The sequence below is a fragment of the Lissotriton vulgaris genome, chromosome 1_1, assembly GCF_964263255.1.
Source record: "Lissotriton vulgaris chromosome 1_1, aLisVul1.2, whole genome shotgun sequence".
NCBI classification, from domain to species: Eukaryota; Metazoa; Chordata; class Amphibia; order Caudata; family Salamandridae; genus Lissotriton; species Lissotriton vulgaris.
In genome coordinates this window covers 1,704,079,723-1,704,099,573 of record NC_141685.1, presented here as the reverse complement: position 1 = coordinate 1,704,099,573, position 19,851 = coordinate 1,704,079,723, and the positions used below count along the sequence as shown (strand labels likewise).

Genomic DNA, 19,851 nt, shown 5'->3' with positions numbered 1-19,851 from the left:
ATAGAACTCTAACTCAACCCCCTGGTGTGGTCAACATGTTTCTCGCCGAAAGGCGATTCGTCAGGACCTAAATACAGTGCTACACAGAAAAAAACATATATGAACTAAATACTCATTAAGTATTTGACCTGACCAGGTGCCGCGAGCGTGAGGGGTAGGTGTTCCGCCGTCCCAGCGCCTTATTCAAGGTTCCAGTAACCTATTAGCGCTGGCCTCACGGGAGCATGCTGCGAGGCCCTATGCAATTCCCCTAGGGTCGCCTAAATAGAGCAGGACCCCGTGGCCCTCTTTTTCTCCGACTGTGAGAGGTTATATTCACTGTCTAAATATTTAATGAGTATTTAGTTCATATATGTTTTTACCAACGCCTCTTTGAAAAGGAACAGAGGTGGGTGTACAGACTGGCAACGCATAAAGCTGGATTGAATGATAACATTCCATGGCACACCGTAATGTGATATCAACAGAGCTTTCACATAATACCCTATGACCAAGGATGTTGATAACCACCAAAACCTCATCATTTGCCCGGATCTAAATAAATCTGTAAGTGCCCTTAGGGCTAAAATGGATGCCTTAATAGAGACTAAATTTCACCATGGAACGGTACTAAACATCGAGTGTATAGCACGAATGAACTTTGGGCCCGAGCTCTCTTGTACCAGAAAACTGTGATGCAGGACAACGAGACTCGATAATGTATAGCAAAACTAAACCGAGGAAGAAGGCATTCTCCCGACACGCAACGCCCAGGCTACGTCTGGAACGCAAGCCAAGGCTACCATAGCAACCACTTGCCATGAGTCACAGCACAGCAGGCTCGCTATTGGCGAAAATGGACACACGCCCACAAACAGTGCCCGATTGGTCCAGACTGCGAGGATGCATGCAGCCCCGCCCCAACCAGGAAGCACTGAATCTTACTTCTACCGGCATTACTGAAACGCCGATAACACACGAAGGCTTCGCATGCGGAAACCGAGTAGGTTTACAAGCTTGCAACAAACGTTACTGAAGTAAGTACGGATCTGTGACTAAAGGGTGCGACGCGGTACATACCAATTCCGAGCGGTATGAACCCTCCCGCGCACGCACACGGTCTGTGAAGACCCCTTTGTATTCATTCTCAAATCTCGTTTTTTAACTATGTAGATGACGGAGAATCGCCGTCTCGGTTGACACGAAGCCACGAAGCGAGAGATACCGCTTTGAGTGTAAGCAGTATACATTGAGCAATGTGTGGTTATTTATATCACCCGTGTAGATAAGTAATTCATCCTATTTGCACTACCCTAATAACTTAGAACTGAACAATCACGATCTCTGCATAGATGCTTTGTAGAAACTGCTGATCACATGAGCACTTTACCAATGATTAACCCCATGACCAATCGATCTCGTTATGTCACAGCGACCTGGATATGCTGAATGCAGATTCAGGCACTAGCACAAAGCGCAACCTTACAACTAAGCTGAATTTAGACTTTCACTACCTATATGATATCTAATATAGTCAGCCACCCCTGTCGTGGGGTGATGTCACAAAAAATGTGAATGTTGTTTGTATCCCCGTGTAATCCTCCCCAGTACGTAATCCCAACCCCGTTTCCTTTTTTCTTTCCATCTCTACAGGTTTTTTCCTGAATTCAGGATTAAATACACCTTTTCACATCCAGACCATTATTTGCGGTCTGCAAATTACCTGAGGGTAGGCCGCACCTTAGCGTGTACGTACCGCCCCTTGTAATACACACGGTCCTGACGAAAACCATAGAATTTTTGTTTGGTTGAAACATGTAGACCTAGTTTACTTTATTATTTCACTTCACAAAGCACACTTGGCTATTTTTAAAACGGCTTTTAATATAACACTTCTTTAGACACCAAAGCCCTCCTAGTTGGGCAAAGGTGCCACATTTGTTTTTATTAGGGTTCAGACGCTCAAGAATAAAGTCTTGAACGGAGTAGTACTGGCCCTTTTTAATACACCCTCACTAATGCATAGTTAGCACATATAATAAACAATATCCCGCTCCACTGTAATCAGGTGTCGTAGCACACCCTGTAGGCATTCGGCCTACGGGGTGGGACCCCGATGATGAAGCATGTCACCAACCAGGTTGGTGAGTGAGGGGTCTTCTTAACAGGATTAGTACTGTCCTGGTAACGGTGTTGGGGCACTCAGTGCTCTTGTTAACACACAGTGTTGGAAAAGTAAATTACTGTTTTCCTCATTGTTCAAGGAGGCACTCCTTCTTTGTTATTATAACTTAACTACGGGGACCAGGAGTTCCTACCACACATAGCTATATGTTAATTTCCCTCACTCTCCTATTGTTACAAACACAGTATAGACTATACCATCCCTTATCTCCACACATTCACACCATCACTGGGGAACTTTGTACTCTGCTGCTAGCTCAACTTTAGGACATGTACACTGGACCCCTTTAAATATCGTCCTCCTCTGTTCCCTTGTTGTTAAAAAGCATGTAGTAGCTAACTTGCCTCTAGAGTTTCTTGGGGGGGCCAGAGCAGTACATTCCAATTCACAGCAGAACAGCTGTGGTTAAAAGATTTCAGCCGGAGGAGAGTGTTCATTCAGAAGGATCACACACGATCAGATGGGCTCAGCTCTTCTCATCTCTGTATCAACTCTTGTCATAGGAGTAGATGTTACATCAGTCTGGGAGACCATTTCGTGATAACCTAGTGTGAAGTCATCTCAAATGAATTGGTTAACTCAGGGCCTTATTTAGGGTTGGCCACTGACTTCTAGCCTACTATGCAGTACTTTCCACTAATCAGAGACATAACTTGTCTAGGCTAGTATGATGAAATGATCTCCACTGTCAAACCTTGAAAATGTGACATTGCATAGCTTGTAGCAGACAAGTGTCTCCTTATCTGATAGCAAAGTCATTGTTTAGCTGAATTTAGGCTTTCACAAGTTATACTAAAGATAATGACACACTGAATGTGGACCAAAGGCAAACAGGCTAATTTAGAGTGCTCAAATGGAGTCTGGTTTGAGATTTTAAGACATAATGAGCAAGAAAAAGCTAAAAGTGTCGCCACTCACTGCATCTTTTAAAAAATTTTTTTTATTGAAGTCCTTAATAGCAATAAAAAATTATAAATAATATACAGCCAATCGACACTTTTAAAACTCTCTTAGCATAGAAAACATTTACATAAGCCTGATAAATAAGACATGTACCATACACCAAGCAATCCAAAAGCAGGGAATTAATTAAAATCACAATATAAGCATATAATGTGCAGTAGAGCTTTAAAACTACTACATCAAGTAACAACAATGATTCCTCTTGATTTTAATAAAAAAATGCACCCGAGTTCTTATTAAATTTTCTAATACCTCCCACTCGTAAAAAGAAGATCCGATCACTGCTTTTAACCCTTTTCATCTTTTGTATCCACTCATAGATAGAAGAAATCTGCTCCGCACGCCATTGTTGTAACTAAAGCGATCTAGCCACTGCCATAGCAATATATAACAATTTAGCCATCTGGTCAGGCAAAGAAAGATCAGGATCAAAACCGAACAAAATTAATTTCTCGTTCACTACCATCTTGATACCACATTTGATCTCAAGATAGCGGAAAATCTCTTCCCAAAATTTGGAGATCTTGGCACAATGAAACATGACATGTGACCAGTTAGCTGGAGAGTGATGAATACATCGAAAACAATGTGGAGAATGATTAGGATACATTTTGGAGATAGAAAAAGGTGTTCGGTAAAGTAGCCACTTACTAAAAAATAGCATTCTCCGCCAATTTGCTCCTCGTAAAGTGTTAAAATTAAATTTATTGACCACTGACCAAACATTCAAAGACATGGCCTGATTTTCCTGATCCAGCCATTTTTTAGTCGCCTTCTGACTGAGATCCACCTTCCTGCTTTGAGCAAGATGACGCTTCCATACCCCTGGTTTTCTATCAGGTACTTCAACTAACAACTCATTGACTTTGTTTGTCCAACTATGTAATATCCAGTTGAGCAAGGAATTTGTGCAAAATTTGATATGACCCTAGTAGAATGAAGTTCCTAGTAATCAATTGAGACATTACCACCAGGGTGATCCATCTCCCATTTCTCAGAAAATCTGAGACTTTCAAAAATCCTGCCGAAGCCCAATTACCAGCAAAATCTAAACATTGTGTAACACCAGCCAGTGGCAGAAGGCTGGATAATAAGGTTGTTGAATTAATCACGGGGATGAAATATCTTTTAAACAGAGCCTGACGTTTAAAAAAAAAACACTGTAGGGACTTATAGCGAACTAATTTGGGAAATTTAAACATCTGCAGAGGAGCATGTATCTGAATTTCTTTGCACATTAGATCAATAAAAGTATTTATAAATAGTTTTTTTGTTTGTAGTTGAAATTTAAATCTGGATAAATACTGTGCAAAATATGCGTTGTAATAATCCCTGAGATTTGGAAGGGCGAGCCCTCCCTGATCCAGATCTTCATATAAGGTGCAAAGTGCAATACAAGGCGTTTTCTTTGCCCAAATAAAGGCTGTAAACATGGATTCAACTCGAGTAAAAAAAGAGCCTGGCACAGAACATGATATGGTAAAAAAAAAAAAATTAACTAGGGAAGAACAGACATTTTGATTAAAGCCACACAGCCTAAAATAGATAATGGCAGAGAAATCCAGCGTGAAAACAATGCCTGAACCTTTCGAAGAAGGAGATCAAATTTCAGATGATATAAATCACTGATAGGTCCCGAAAAAAAAACCTCCCAGATATCTCGTGGTCTAGTATTGGTACAAGAAAGAATATCAAAATGTAAATCCAGAGCTGCGCCCGCATTGTAGTATTTTGGTTTTCTTTTTATTAATACGATATCCCCCTAAGGCCTCAAAGTCCTCAAAAAGCTGAAATACTTTAGCTTGGACTCTCAATTATTGCTATTGCCAAAGGCTCAATGAAAAAAACAAAAAGGACTGGTGAAAAAGGACATCCTTGTCTTGTGCCTCGTTTAACTAAGACTGACCCAGCCACTGAGGTGCTGATGATTACATTAGCTTTGGCATTGATATACAAATTACGTATCAAGGATATAATTTAAACAGACACCCCAAAGTGACCTAAAATAATAAACAATGTCTCCCACACCACAAGGTCGAAAGCCTTTTCAGTATCTAATAAAAAAACTAAAGCAGGTATCCCCCGTGTCTCAAAGTAATCCAAAGCCTCAATTAGACAATGAGTATTAGTAGCTAACTGTCTATCCGCGATAAAACCATTCTGATCTGGATGGATCAATTTTGCCGTACATGGATTAAAACGTAATGATAGTAGTTTAGTTACTATTTTGTAATCTGAGTTTAACAATGTTATCGGACGATAAGAATTTGGATCTTCGCTATTTTTCCCCTTCTTCAAGAAACTCACTACATTACCCTGTCTGAAAGATTCTGGTATTGTCCCTCCCTCTAGCATGGAATTTATTAATGTAAGAAAAAAATCAGAAAATGCACAAAAAAAGACTTTAAAAAATTCCGATGGAAACCCATCCGGGCCACAGGCCTTGCCATTAGGCAGATCTTTATTAACTCTCTCTAATTCCTCCATAGAAAATAAACTAGCCGTAGATTGTTGTTCTGTTTCTGAAAGTGTAGGTAGTTCATTATTATGTAAGAAAGTTTCTAACAAAAGGGTATCTATTCTCTGATGCTGGCCATAGATAGATTCATAGTGCTTAAGCATTATATCTCCTACTTTAATCGGGTCATCTGTCACTGAATCAGTGAGAGGACATTTTAACGCTTTATTTGGTTCTCAACAGCATGTTCCCTAGCCTGCAAGGCCAAAAATCTACCAGTGAAATTGCTTTCTTCATATCTTTTGATGTTGTTGCCGAAAGAAAGCTTCGCTCTGAGCATAATAATTAGCACTAAGATCACGTTTGGCCTGATCAAGCTGATGCTGATTGGCTATAGATGGATTATATAACATTATAGAGCTAAGTGCTTGCACCTTTTGCTCTAACTTTCTCTTCTCAGCACTAATTTCCTTTAGATTGGCTGCAACCTTTCCGATGATTATTCCACGGATAATGGCCTTAAGTGAGTCCCAAACTATGTTTAACGGAGCAGACTTACTATTTCGAATAAGGAATTCTTTAATCTCAACCTTCATAATTTTAACCCAGACTTCATCACTCAAATATTGTCTGTTAAACACACATCGCTTGGGTATTTTCACAGAGTTTTCTAACTGAATCTCTAGAGCTAACATAGCATGATCCGAAAATCCATTATAGAGAAATCTCTGCTGGCTAAAACAAAGATTTCTAGAGACTAAAGAAAACTCTATACGTGATGAGGACCTAAAACTGCCTGACCAGCACGTAAATTCTGATTTAGCTAGAAAATTCATACGCCAAGGATCGTGCAAATCAAGGGCAACTCCGTAATTTTTCACAATTTTTAAGGATTTAGGCTTTAGCTGTCTTCTTTTCTGAATGGAAGAATCTATTTTTGGGTTGATAAGAATATTAAAATCACCCCAATTATCACATCACCTATAATAGTCAATACAGATTGAAAGAGCTCTTCATATATCCTAAAATTGTCTTCGACCGGCGCATAGAAACTAACAAAAGTTATAGGTCTCTGTCTATGTTTAATTGTACATGTTACCCAAGACCAACGCCCAGACTGATCGCTTTCAAAATTTATTATTTCTGCTTGAATGTTTTTGTTTAAAATAATAGCTGTCCCTCTATGGGAGCTTTAAAAACAAACCTGCTTAGGGGAGTTTAACTTAGAGAATCAAAAAACCATGCTGACCTACCTACCACGCTTCTATTTTGACAAGCAAGCTTGTATTGTGGAAAGTGCTTGGGCTATGTTGGCAGAAGCACGTCTGTAGAAAAATTGTTATTGTATAAGCAGGCAATTCTTAAAGATGTGGATGGGTTGCAGCTTAGGAAGTGTAGGTGGTTCTTCCCAAGCCACTTGAAAGACCACCCATGCACCCCTTAGACCTATTTGCTTTGCCAATGCTTGCTGTTGTTGAGTGTATGTAGGTAATTGTTTCTAAGGGATAAATACCTCAAAGGCGATACAATGTGGTGGTAGTTAGAAGGAAGACTTTAAGGGTTTTGGTTTTATTTTTACATTGTGCTTGTCAGTCAGCCACTAATTTTGTGTATTTCCCTGTTGCCTTCTTGCGGTTTTGCTTCTATCACTCAGTCTACGTTTCCCTGGGCCAACACTTGTTCCCTAATTCCCTAGCTATACATTTCTATTACCCTATATTTCATCCCGCCATTATCCAAGTGTTTCCCCTGTCTCCTTTCTTACTTCTGTCTCTTTTGCACTGTTATCTCTCACTCTTTAAAGTTGAAGGTCTCTCAAATGTCTACAGCTGGATATGAGGACAAATTAGTGAACGGAATTTGGAGAAATATTCACAGACTCCCTCAGTTGTAAAACTGAAAATTCTCACTACCCTGAAAAAAGGGCAATTTGTTATCCAACCTCCATCCCTCATTTGTAGAGCGCAGTTATCAGGTTGAGGTGCTAATGCAAAGCTTCTCTTTGAGTTGGTTCTGCTACCCCTGTAAATCATTGTTCAAAAACATTGACTTTGAATTCTGGGAAGGTTGTTTGTTTGCATTTAGGAGAGGTTCTTGACACCAGGACACCCCCCACGCCGCACGGCTCCCCAGCTGTAGCGCGTCTCTGCCCCGGCATCACTAGGCTCCCCCCTGGCCTCTGTGCCCCGCGCTGCTGCTCGTTCTCCTCGTTCTGATTCGTGACTGTACTTCTTGTTGCCTGGTATTTAGTGTTGTGCCTCATACTTGTACGTTTCTTGTACTTTCTTATTGCCTGGTAATTCGTTTTTGTGCCTTCATTACTAGCGCACCCCTGGTCTGCCCCCCCGTTTCCCGCCGCTGCTCCCTCGCAGCCCCGCCCCCTTTCTCTTCTGTTACCCCATTGGCCCCCCGCTCCCGCCTCCCAGCTGCTCCTCCCTCCCACTTCGCCTCTTATGGAGCCCGCGCGGACGCGCAGCGGGTGCGCCGATTGTGCGCCGAAGGCGCGCCAAAGGTAAGCGCGTCTGCGCCCGTCCGCGCCTGGACTGCGCAAAGCGCCAGGACCCCTGGCCCCCGTCGATACCAGCCCACACGATGGACCTACGACGCCGCCACCCTCAACGCACTCAAACCCGACCAGAATCCCGCCTGCTACCGAGCCACCCCGAAATGCTCCCACGGACCCTTCACCTGCCAAGCCTGCAAGTTCACCTGCCTCCGGACCTGCACCGCACCGAAAGGCCAGGCACCAACAACAACCACCTCAAGTGCATCCTGCTCAACACCCGCTCCATCCACAGACACGCCGTCGAACTCTGGAAGCTCCTCGACACAACATCACCGGACGTCGCCTTCCTCACGGAAACCTGGATGAATGCCTCCTCAGCACCCGACATCGCCATAGCCATTCCTGAGGGCTACAAGATCACTCGGAGGGATCGCGTCAACCAGACCGGAGGAGGCATCGCCATTGTCCAAAAGAACTCCATCCGCATTACGACCAACTCCAACGACACCTTCACCGCCGCCGAGCACCTCCATTTCCAGATACACACCGACCCCAAGACCACGCTCAGAGGTACCCTCATCTACAGACCCCCAGGACCACGCACACAATTTAGCGAAGCCATCGCAGACTTCATCAGCCCGCACGCCCTCACCTCCTCCGACTACATCCTCCTAGCGGACCTCAACTTCCACCTGGAGAACAACAAGGACAGCAACACCACCACCCTGCTGGACAACCTCGCCAACCTCGGACTCAAGCAACTGGTGAACACCCCCACCCACTACGCCGGCCACACACTCGACCCCATCTTCTCCTCCAGCAAGCACATCTCCTTCAGCCACTCCACCGGACTTCATTGGACTGATCACAGCTGCGTCCACTTCAGCTTCAGGAGAACCACGACCCAACACCACCCGCAACAAGTTCCCCGCAGGAGCTGGAGCAAGATCACCGCCGACCAGCTCACCACCTCCCTCAGCCAGAACCCTCCCGCCAGCACAACGGACCCCAACAATGCAGCCCGCATCTTCACTCAGTGGCTCACCAACTGCGCCGACGACCTCGCATCACTGAAGAACCCTCCCAGCAGACCAGGCAGCAAGAAAGCCTCATGGTTCACCGACGAACTCAAAACATCCAAGAAAAACTGCCGCACCCTCGAAAAAGCCTGGCGCCACGACCAGACTACAGAAAACATGACTGCCCTCAAGAGCGCAACCCGCACACACCACCAGCTGATCCGCACCACCAAAAGGACAACATTCAAAGAACGACTGGACAACAACACCCACAACAGCAAGGAACTCTTCAGCATCGTCAAAGAGCTCTCCAACCCCAGCGCCGGAAACAACAACATCACTCCCTCGCAAGACCTCTGCGACTCACTCTCCTCCTTCTTCCACCGCAAGATCGCCGACATACACAACAGCTTTGGTGCACCAACCACGCACCCCACCACCGAACCAACGCCCCCCACCACCACCCTGTGCGCCTGGACCCCGGTCAGCACCGAAGACACCACCCGCACGATGAACACCATCCACTCCGGATCCCCAACCGACCCCTGCCCCCACCACGTCTTCAACAAGGCCGACTCCATCATCGCACCCCAACTCCGGGACATCATCAACATCTCCTTCAACACTGCCACCTTCCCGGAGAGCTGGAAGCATGCCGAGCTCAGCGCCCTCCTGAAGAAACCAACAGCGAGAGACCCCACCGACCTCAAGAACTTCCGCCCCATCTCGCTTCTCCCTTTTCCTGCCAAAGTCATCAAGAAGTCCGTCAACAAACAGCTCGCCGCCTTCCTCGAGACAAATGAATCCCTCGACCCCTCACAGTCCAGTTTCCGAGCCAACCACAGCACTGAGACCGCCCTCATTGCAGCCACCGACGACATCAGATCCCTGCTCGACAACGGGGAAACAGCAGCCCTCATCCTCCTGGACCTCTCTGCAGCGTTCGACACTGTCTGCCACCGCACCCTAATACAGCGCCTCAGCAACATCGGAATCCAAGAGAAGGCACTGGAGTGGATCATCTCATTCCTCACCGGAAGAACCCAGAGAGTCCGCCTCCCCCCGTTCAGATCCGAGGCCACCGAAGTCATCTGCGGCGTACCCCAAGGATCCTCACTCAGCCCCACCCTCTTCAACATCTACATGAGCCCCCTCGCAGCCATCGCACGCCAACACAACCTCAACATCATCTCCTACGCCGACGACACCCAGATGATCCTCTCCCTCACCAACGACCCCGCCACTGCCAGAGCCAGCCTAAACGAAGGAATGAAAGACGTCGCCGAGTGGATGAAGAACAGCCGCTTGAAACTTAACTCCGACAAGACAGAAGTCCTCATCCTTGGATCATCTCCCTCCGCCTGGGACGACTCCTGGTGGCCCTCTGCCCTGGGCACCACCCCCAAGCCAACAGACCACGCACGTAACCTGGACTTCATCCTGGACTCCTCCCTCTCGATGACCAGACAAGTCAACGCCGTCTCGTCATCCTGCTTCAACACCCTGCGCATGCTCCGCAAGATCTTCCGATGGATCCCCACCGAAACCAGGAAGACGGTCACCCAGGCACTCGTCACCAGCCGACTGGACTACGGGAACACCCTCTACGCAGGAACCACTGCCAAACTACAGAAAAGACTCCAGTGCATACAGAACGCCTCCACACGACTCATCCTGAACATCCCTCGCCACAACCACATCTCCGGCCACCTGAGAGACCTGCACTGGCTCCCCGTCAGCAAAAGGATCACGTTCAGACTCCCCACCCACGCACACAAGGCTCTCCACGACCTGGGCCCCAAGTACCTCAACAACCGCCTCACTTTCTACACGCCCACCCGCCAGCTGCGTTCGACCAGCCTCACCCTCGCCACAGTACCACGCATTCGCAGAGCTACCACCGGAGGAAGATCCTTCTCCTACCTGGTGGCCAAGACATGGAACTCCCTCCCCATCCACCTACGGCTGACCCACGACCACCTCTCCTTCAGGAAGCAACTCAAGACCTGGCATTTCGAGCAGTAACGGACCCCTCCCTCCCAGCGCCTTGAGACCCTTCCGGGTGAGTAGCGCGCTATATAAATTGTCTGATTGATTGATATATAGTCGCAACTTATGGTGAAGCTAATAGATGTGGCAGCCTGGGCCTTTTTTGGATAAAACCCAAGGTCAAATTCTAAGGCATCTGCCCTCGTGCAATACCAAGGCGACAACTGCCGCTCTAAGACTAGAGTTTGGGATCAAAAGTTCTTTTGTACAAGGTTTGGTAGGAGTGATACAATGGGCTTCTTGTTTGAAACGAAGCAACATATTTTCCCTAAGGCACTTAATGTGTAAGGAGATTTTTGATTGAAGAGAAACCTCTATGTAAAAAAAAATGAACTATGCGCTAGAACAACTGGAGTTCGATCAAATTGTGATATTTTCTTTATTGCCAAAACAACTAAAAGCATGCTTAAAACATGTTTCTGTCAAATTAAGTCGACATTTGGATACCGATTTGTGTAGCCAAAGAATGAGATATGACCTTTTAGTTAAATCTGCTATTATACAAAGCCTGCAAACATATTTGGCATGGAATTTATCGCATGGGGTTAGGTGTTTCTGCACTTTGCTAAGGTTAACCATGCTTCCATTAAATGTTTTAACTTCTAAATTGTATGGTATTTCTAATGTTTGTAATCTATGTCAAATTGGAAGCCAGGATCGGAATCGTGTCTTATTGGTTTGTCCAGCCCTATTGTCATATCGAAGAAAGTTGCTGAGAGCTCTTTTTTTGATGTTTTGCCTACAAACGAAGGCAGAGGCTCTCCAATTGTTAAATTATTCTCCTAATGATATGTTCTGCTTCCAAAATTTTAGCTTCTTTAAATCTTTTTAAAAAGTGTATTGAACATTCTAATGTGAATCTTCAGCCTTCCGATTTGTTATTCTTTGATGTCTTAAATTGTGGGTAGGGCTTTGTTTTAAGATCCATTGCCTATGTTTTTTATATTTGTATGTTTTTGCTTTATGTGGACCTACAAGGAGTTCCAAAACATGAAATAAAAACCTTTAAAAAGGCTTCTCTATATTGTCTCAACTTCCGGGCATCACCTATAGCAACAAGTGGATAACAGACAACTTTATTTAGAAACAGGAACTACTACTACAAGACCGCTATTTTCTCCAAGCAAGATCTCATGTGACCAACCCTTAGTTAGCACCTCCAGTGAGAACCCTCTAAATAGGTCTACCGTTACACAACTGCATCTAGACTGGAAGGTGATGCACCAGTTGCTGTTGCTAGATGGCAAGCATTATGTGCATAAAAAGGGGTCGTGGGTCACAGTTACAACAAACAGATGCTGGACTGTCAATACCAAGCATGGAATACATGCCTTTGACAGAGGAAGACCATGGGATGGAGATAGGTAGTTCCTGTCAGAAGCTGTTTTTATTTTTCGACTAACCGTTTTCTTTTAGCAGTGCTAAAACAGTTCTAGGCAAACAAGCAAGCACCAGGAATGCCAATAGGTCTGGCTTGCATTTTAGTTATAAGCCAGAGTTATGGTTTTTACACTGATCGATTATATAAGGCATTTACCTGCTCTACCAATATTTGCCTGAATTGTTTTGCCAGCAAGCTGTCTCTACACTTCTTGGCATTTCATTCTGCCCAGGCTGCCATTTTGGTTGTTTTCCTGTGGGTCGCATCAGTCCTGGAGGGACTAACAATAGTGGATGAATGACTAAGTTAATTACTGAATGGGTGAACAACTAGTTGGATAAGATGGAGAGAGGGTGGCTAAGTGAATGGTTGCGTGAGTTCTAATGAGTGGCTGAGTGAGTATGAGTGGATGACTGATGAAAGATTGAGTGAAAGGGTGTGCGGGTGAGATGAATGGGTTAGTGTATTAGACTTGGAGAACAGGCTTTAGCTGTTGCTCCTCGTCTATGGTAGCCATTTGAGGCCCAATGCGGAAGCTAGCTATTCATGCCCAAGGAGCTGAAAGGGCAAGCTAAGGCCAAAAGCACCCCAGGCGCTGCATGATGTACCTGTGCCTCTGGAGATGCTGCTGTGGTCAGTGCCAAAGTTAATGGCAAATATGGGAACTTAGAGGGCCTCTATTTTGCATGAGGCCAAGCCCTTCCCTGTTCTGCCATCTGAATGAAGTGGCTATAGAAGCTGCGGGTTCAGAAGAGGTACAATACATACAAAGAGAGTGGATAATTACAGTCCAGCTGATAGATTGCAAATGCTGAAATCCTTTTGCGGCCCATCTTTAGCGCCAGACAGCTCAAGCTCTCTGTTGACACACCTACTCATTGGCTAATGCGTTCTTCCATCAGTCTGAATCATCTGTGTTTGCTGGTGACCAAACCCGTAATTAACTGGAGAAGACTAAACGAAGATTAGATTCCATCATTTGGAAAATAATAGAGAAGAAATAAAAAATGAGTTATTAGCTTGCATAGGGTTTTGGAATCTTGCTTTGCCTTTGCAAAGAAAGGTGAAGACTCTTCAAGCTGCACAGGAACTTTAGTTAATGAGGAGCTGGGCGGAAATTCTGGCATAGAGAGTGTTGCCATAGTCGAGGCAGCTGGTGATGAAGGCCTGAGGGACTGTCTTTCTGGTGTTAATTGGGATCCATCTGAAGATTGTGCGTAGGAAGTGAAGGGCGTGGAATCAGGAGGAGGCAACTGCTTTGACTTGTCGTTTCATGATCAGTCGGTTGTCGAAGATGCCGCCGAGGTTGAGTGCATGGTCCGTCAGTGTGGGTGTTCATTTGAGCTCTGCTGGCCATCAGCTGTGGTCCCATATGGGGGTGGTCTTCCTGATGATCAGTACGTCTGTTTTGTCAGAGTTGAGTTTTAAGCAATTGGCTCTCATCCATTTGACTACGTTGGTCATGGCATTGTGGAAGGTGAATTTGGCTTTGGAGGGGGCCTCGATGAGTGAAAGGATTAGTTTGGTGTTGCCTGCGTTGGAGACAATGTTGAGTTTGTGAGATCTGACGGTGTCTGCTAGGGGGCCCATGTAGATATTGAACAAGATGGGGCTGAGGAATGATCCTTGGGGTACGCTGAATAGGATGTCTTCGGGTGCAGAGGTAAAGGGTGGTAGTTGGATGCTCGGTGTGTGCCCTGAGAGGATTGAGGCAATCCAGTTGAGAGCATTTTGCTGTATGCCAGCCTTGTGGAGTCTGTTGATGAGAGTGTGGTGTGAGACTGTGTCTAACGCAGCACACAGGTTGTGGAGGATCAGGGCCACAGTTGTCAGCAGTTGAGGAGATTTCTGATGTCGTCTGTGGTGGCAATAGGCACAGTCTCAGTGCTGTGGTTGGCATAGAATCCTGATTGTGAGGCATCAATTAGGTTCTTTTCTTCCAGTTGTTCGATGAGCTGTTAGTTGATGGCTTTCTCAGGGTACTTTGGCTGGGTAGGGGAGCAGGGAGGATTGGGTTGGCAGAGGTTTTCTTTAGGAGGGGTCTAACATTTGCATGTTTCCATCTGTCCGGGAAGGTTGCTGTTGAGATGGAGATGTTGAGGATGCTAGTGAGTTCCATGCTGATAGGATTGGTTCTGAAGTTGAAGAGATGGTGTGGGCAGGGGTTGGTGGGTACCCTTGAGTGGGTGGATGACATGATTGCTGTGGTGGTGTGGTCTGAGTGATGAACAGAAACCAGGTGGTTATTGTTTGGATGGTGTTGGCTGGTTGAGGTTGTCGAGGTTGAACGGTGGGTTGATTGTCGAAGTTGTTGTAGATAGGTGGATGGTGTTCTCAGTTGCTGTAGGGTTTGAGAATTCCTTGACAATTTTGAAGAGTTCCTTCGTGTGGTTGGTTGCTAAGTAGATGCAGTCGGTGTTGGCTGTTCTCTTGGCTTCCTTGAGGTGCAGGTGGTAGTTGCTGAGGGCTGCTTTGTCAGCAGCTTTGTTGGAAGGGTCCTTGGTTATGCACCATCGCTTCTCGTGTCGGTAGCAGTTACGCTTGGTGGTTCTGAGCTCTGGGGTGTACCAGCTGGCTTGTTTTGAGGTTTTGTTGGTTTTTGTTGATTTCAGCAGAGCGACTCTGAAATTCGCGATGGCCTGGTCGAGGTTTTCTGAAGTTTTGGGTGGTGTGTTGCTGAGGGCCTGTGTCAATTGATATGTCATATAACAATACAATAATATAAATGAGTGGGGATAGGGGTGAGCAAATAGAGTGTGTCGAATAGGGACTGTGGGGGAATAAAATATGTGTATGGTACAGACAGCTGAACCACAATAGCCAATGGCTGAAAGGGGATGATCTAAAGCCCCTTTATCCATCCCTGTTTATCGGAATGAATGTTGTGTGCTATGTGTGGCTTGGTGAGTGTTGTGTGTAATGACATGAGCCCTCTCCAGACCACTAAAGCTGTCTGTAGGCAAGGTCTAAAAAGAATACTTGCAGTGTTACAATGAGGGAGTTGGTGTGGAAATGTAAACAAACCACAATACAAAAAAAATGCAATTTAGACAGTCAAGCTCAATGTTTAATCATGTTTTATTTGACAGACATGTTTTAATCCATTTAAGCAAAAAGTGTTCAATGTTGTGGTTGCAACTGTAAATACAAGTTGCAGACAGATGCCCGTTATTGAATGTTTAGTTATATATATATTGCAATTTTGACAGGGTTATAGGATGCAGCGTGGTCCTGCGGATGCCATACATCTTTTTCATGTGCAGTGACCTCCACAGATACAAGTGCACCTCCACTGTACTGGTAGTTTTTGCTCCTTACATTTTTAATTTATGTTTTTTAAATATATATATTTAAATACATAGACAGCAGGTGCTTACAGTTCCACTCATTGTTTCTTTAGTACATTTCTGTTCCTGAAAGTCTTATTCAAGGTTTCAGTTCAATCTAGTACAACAGAAAGTGGCCTCTCGAGGGTATCGGTTAAGAGACCTGCATGGTTGCAGTTCAAGGGCCCAAAAAAATATCTAAATGTCCTCACTTAAAATAGGGATCCTGTAATACGCAGTACATGCTAGCATCACTACCAGACTGATTGGTCCTTCTCAGAGAGTAGTAGATATTTGTAGACACCATCTTGCCCTTTGTCAATAGTGACCACTCAGGTCCATGAAAAAAATTGTAAGTTGGGTATTTTTTGTTTTTGTAGCCGCTGTAGGTGCGATTGTGTTCCAGCATCTCCAGCGTTCCCATGTTTCAAAGACATCAGCAATTGGTGAGTATCACAAAATAGGAAAGCCCTCCACTAACACTACCACAACCTGTTTGATGCACAGCCATTTCAAAATTTTATGTCTATAAAAGGATGATGAAGGGGCATGCTAGCAGACAGAGCACGGGCATGGATGGTGAGCATTATAATATCAGTAAAATATCTCAGGTGAGCCAGATATCATTAAGATCTCAAGCTGCTCTGTGTAATGTGTAAAAACATCATCCAGTTATTTTATAGAATACCTTTACAATTATAATTCTGACATCATAAGTACCAGAATGTAGAGAAAGAACCACACCTGTATGAGTCACTCACACCTGAGATGGGATGAGTTGTAATCTATGGAAGCCAAAGTGCAATTATACACTATGGAGAGCTACTTTCACTCTGACAGGGAGAAAGTGACTGCTTGGATATCTCAGGAAACAGAAAGTTCTATTTGTTTTAGGGTGCAATATTATGAAACAGTACTTTATGCAATTCTATGTCTTTTATGTCATTCCAATAATAACCATATTCAGATTATAGCTACACATTATAATACCAAAACATTTAAGAAATTGCTTTCAGTTCTAAGGGTGGCATGTCCCTCCGATGTTGCTACTAAACTGTAAAGGTCAACAAATCTGCAGGAGACTGCTGTTAGCACAGTTCAAATGCTAGCTATGTAAGAAACATCCTACTGAGGAATGATGTTAGTGACAGAGGAATGCTTGAATAAATCTCAGCCTCATATAATTTCTCTGGGTCCTGCACAATTACCAGTAGCTGAGATGAATTAAATCATCCAACCACTTACTTTTTAGATCAAAGCTGTCTGGTTTGCCAAAGACTTCTTGTGGATATTCTGAAAACTTGCTTGGGAATACATCCCGTCCATTGCTTACTATTGGCTTTGTATTTCTTAACTCACAGTTGCTTGCTTTCCTTTTGCTGGCTTTATTTGCCTTAGGCTTTCCAATTCCTCCTGTGGAGGATAGCCTATTTCTGGTATTCCTCGCTTTCTTTATCCATCCTTTTAAATCTTGTTTTTATCTTGCCACATTTGCTGTGAATTCAAAGACAGAGGCCAAATGTCAGGCTCTTACTTCGGAGGGAGCTTGGTGTTTACTTTTCTTTGTCTGACTTCGAAGTGAGAGGATTTATGTGACAATCTTGCAGTTACAAAAAAGGCTTTTTTTCTAGCACACAAGAACATTTTAAAGCCTCTAAATTAGATGTACAGATATTTTAGAATATATTAGAATTAGGAAAGACCAACAAAGCACATTTTCTTGTGCAATTCTGAGGTGTGGTGGAAACAATATGTGTTGTTTGAAATGGCAGTTCGCTGCCACACCATGCATTCTCCACACTACACCACCCCACTCTACTCAACTGTACAACATGCCACTCCATTCTACAGCTATCTACTCCACTCGGTGATTTGCCACTCCATTATATGCCACTCCACTCTGACATGCAACACCACCACACCGCCACTCCACACTGTGATACACCACTCCATGCCATGCTACTCCACTCTGACATGCCACTCCACTTTACATCATGACATGCCAATCCACTCTACGACCCGGCTCTCCACTCTACTCCACGACATGCCATTTCACTCATCGGCACTCCATTCTAAGACACTCTACAACACACCACTCCATGCTAAAACATTAAACTCTACACCATTTTACTGTATGCTGCTGTGACACTCACTTCAACCACTCACTCCCCTCCGATCTGTCTCTTCAACTCTGCACCCATCCACTCAGTGCCTAATGCTTTGCTACACAACACTCTACAACACTCCACTCTTAAACATTCTAATCTGACACTTTATTCCAATCTACTCTATGCCACTCCACAACACTTTACTCCACTCTACGCTACTTCACTCCACTCTACTCCCCTCCACTGTACAACACTCTATGCCACTCCAGTATACAACACTCTACTCTATGCCACTTTACGACACTCTACTTCACTCTATGCCTCTCCAATGTATTCCACTTTACTCCACTGTACTCTGACACACTAATTCACTTCACTCCACGATACTCTATGCACCTCCACTCTACAGTACTCTTCAGTACTCTATTCCACTCCATTATACTACAGTCTACTCTATGCCACTCCACGCCACTCGATTCCACGCCACTCCATTCCACAACACTCCATTCTACGGCACTCCGTTCCACGACACTCCTCTCTACGCCACTCCACTCTATACCCCTCCACACTTTATAACCCTCCACTCAACGACACTTTATAAACCTCCACTATACTCCTCTCCACTCTACTCCCTCAATAACACTTTTTGCCACTCTATTCTGTGACACTCGACTCCACTCTATGCCAATCAACTTTACGACAATCAGTCCACTCTATGCCACTCTAGTCTACGATGTTGTACTCCATGGAACTGTACTCTACTGTACACTGTACTCTCTCTATGCTGCTCCACGCCACAACACACTACTTCACTCTATACCACTCAACTCCACTCAATGACTATCTGCTCCCTCCATAACACTCTGTGCCACTCCATTATATGACACTCTACTCTACTCTACTACACTCTATTTCACTGTACACAACTCCCTCTACACCACTCCATGCCACTTAACTTCACATCAGTCCACTCCACTTCACTTCACTATATGACACTCTACGCAATTAACTTTTGCCCATGCTGAACAGCAGCAGCTCTGGTGTACAAAATAGCTAAAACACATTGCAAAGCCAATAGCTTTTGCTTAGGCGGGACCCATTGGTATTGCCAATGCTTGTTTGTATTGATCAATTAAGTCCCCAAAGTGCTACGAGTAGAACCATACATTGGTTAATGTGCATTAGGTCTCAGGCAGCATATCGCTGATGAGGGTCATCAAGGCCAAAACCGGAAACAGTTGTTTATGTTTCCATTCAGAGAGGATGCCACCTAGAATTGCATACTAGACCATATCTACTGGAACATGATCCAGTCTGATTTGACTAAGGTTGGTCCCAGTGTGGAACTGCACAGTGCACAAAAACAGATGGACTGAAATCCAGCGCCAACCACTTACCACTACCGAAATGAATGCACGTATTCTACCCAATTCATTTTTGTTTTTCTTTGGTATAGAAGGCCGGAGCAAAAAAGTATGAGCTTATAAATGTATTTGCTTTTTGAGGTTTAAAAATATTTGCAAATCATACTCAGTTTCATTTTCTTTTTGCCATCTGTGATTGCTTGGATGAAAAATGCATGGTTAAAAAGCATGTGTTATGATTTTATTTATTGTTACGATGTGGGCAAATTTAGAGAATTTGCATTCTATTTTATGATTTGCAGGATTGTTATTCTGTCACTGATTGGCAAAATGGCTGGTTCACCAGAATCTTTTCTCATAAGTTACCATCCGTAAAAGGACACATGCAAATATTTGTTGCTTACACTTTTCAGATAACCGTGGAAACTGTTGGTACTGTGTGTTTGTTTAGGGGAAAAGCATGATACAAAACTTTCCTCCTGACAATATGTCGAGCTATGAAGTATATATTGT

At 44.4% G+C, this 19,851-nt stretch overlaps 1 protein-coding gene across 3 annotated transcripts in view; it reads left to right on the top strand.

The window, feature by feature from the left end:
* SFMBT2 (Scm like with four mbt domains 2) overlaps positions 1–19,851 on the top strand; it is a 916,952-nt gene that overhangs the window by 366,810 nt on the left and 530,291 nt on the right. For 2 of the 3 annotated variants that reach the window (XM_086918957.1, XM_086918956.1), the window contains exon 5: positions 16,247–16,312. The exons of the other annotated variant lie outside the window; for it this stretch is intronic. In XM_086918957.1, the coding sequence (XP_086775083.1) occupies positions 16,247–16,312 (66 nt within the window). The remainder of the gene's footprint in view (positions 1–16,246; positions 16,313–19,851) is intronic. 3 annotated transcript variants of the gene reach the window in all.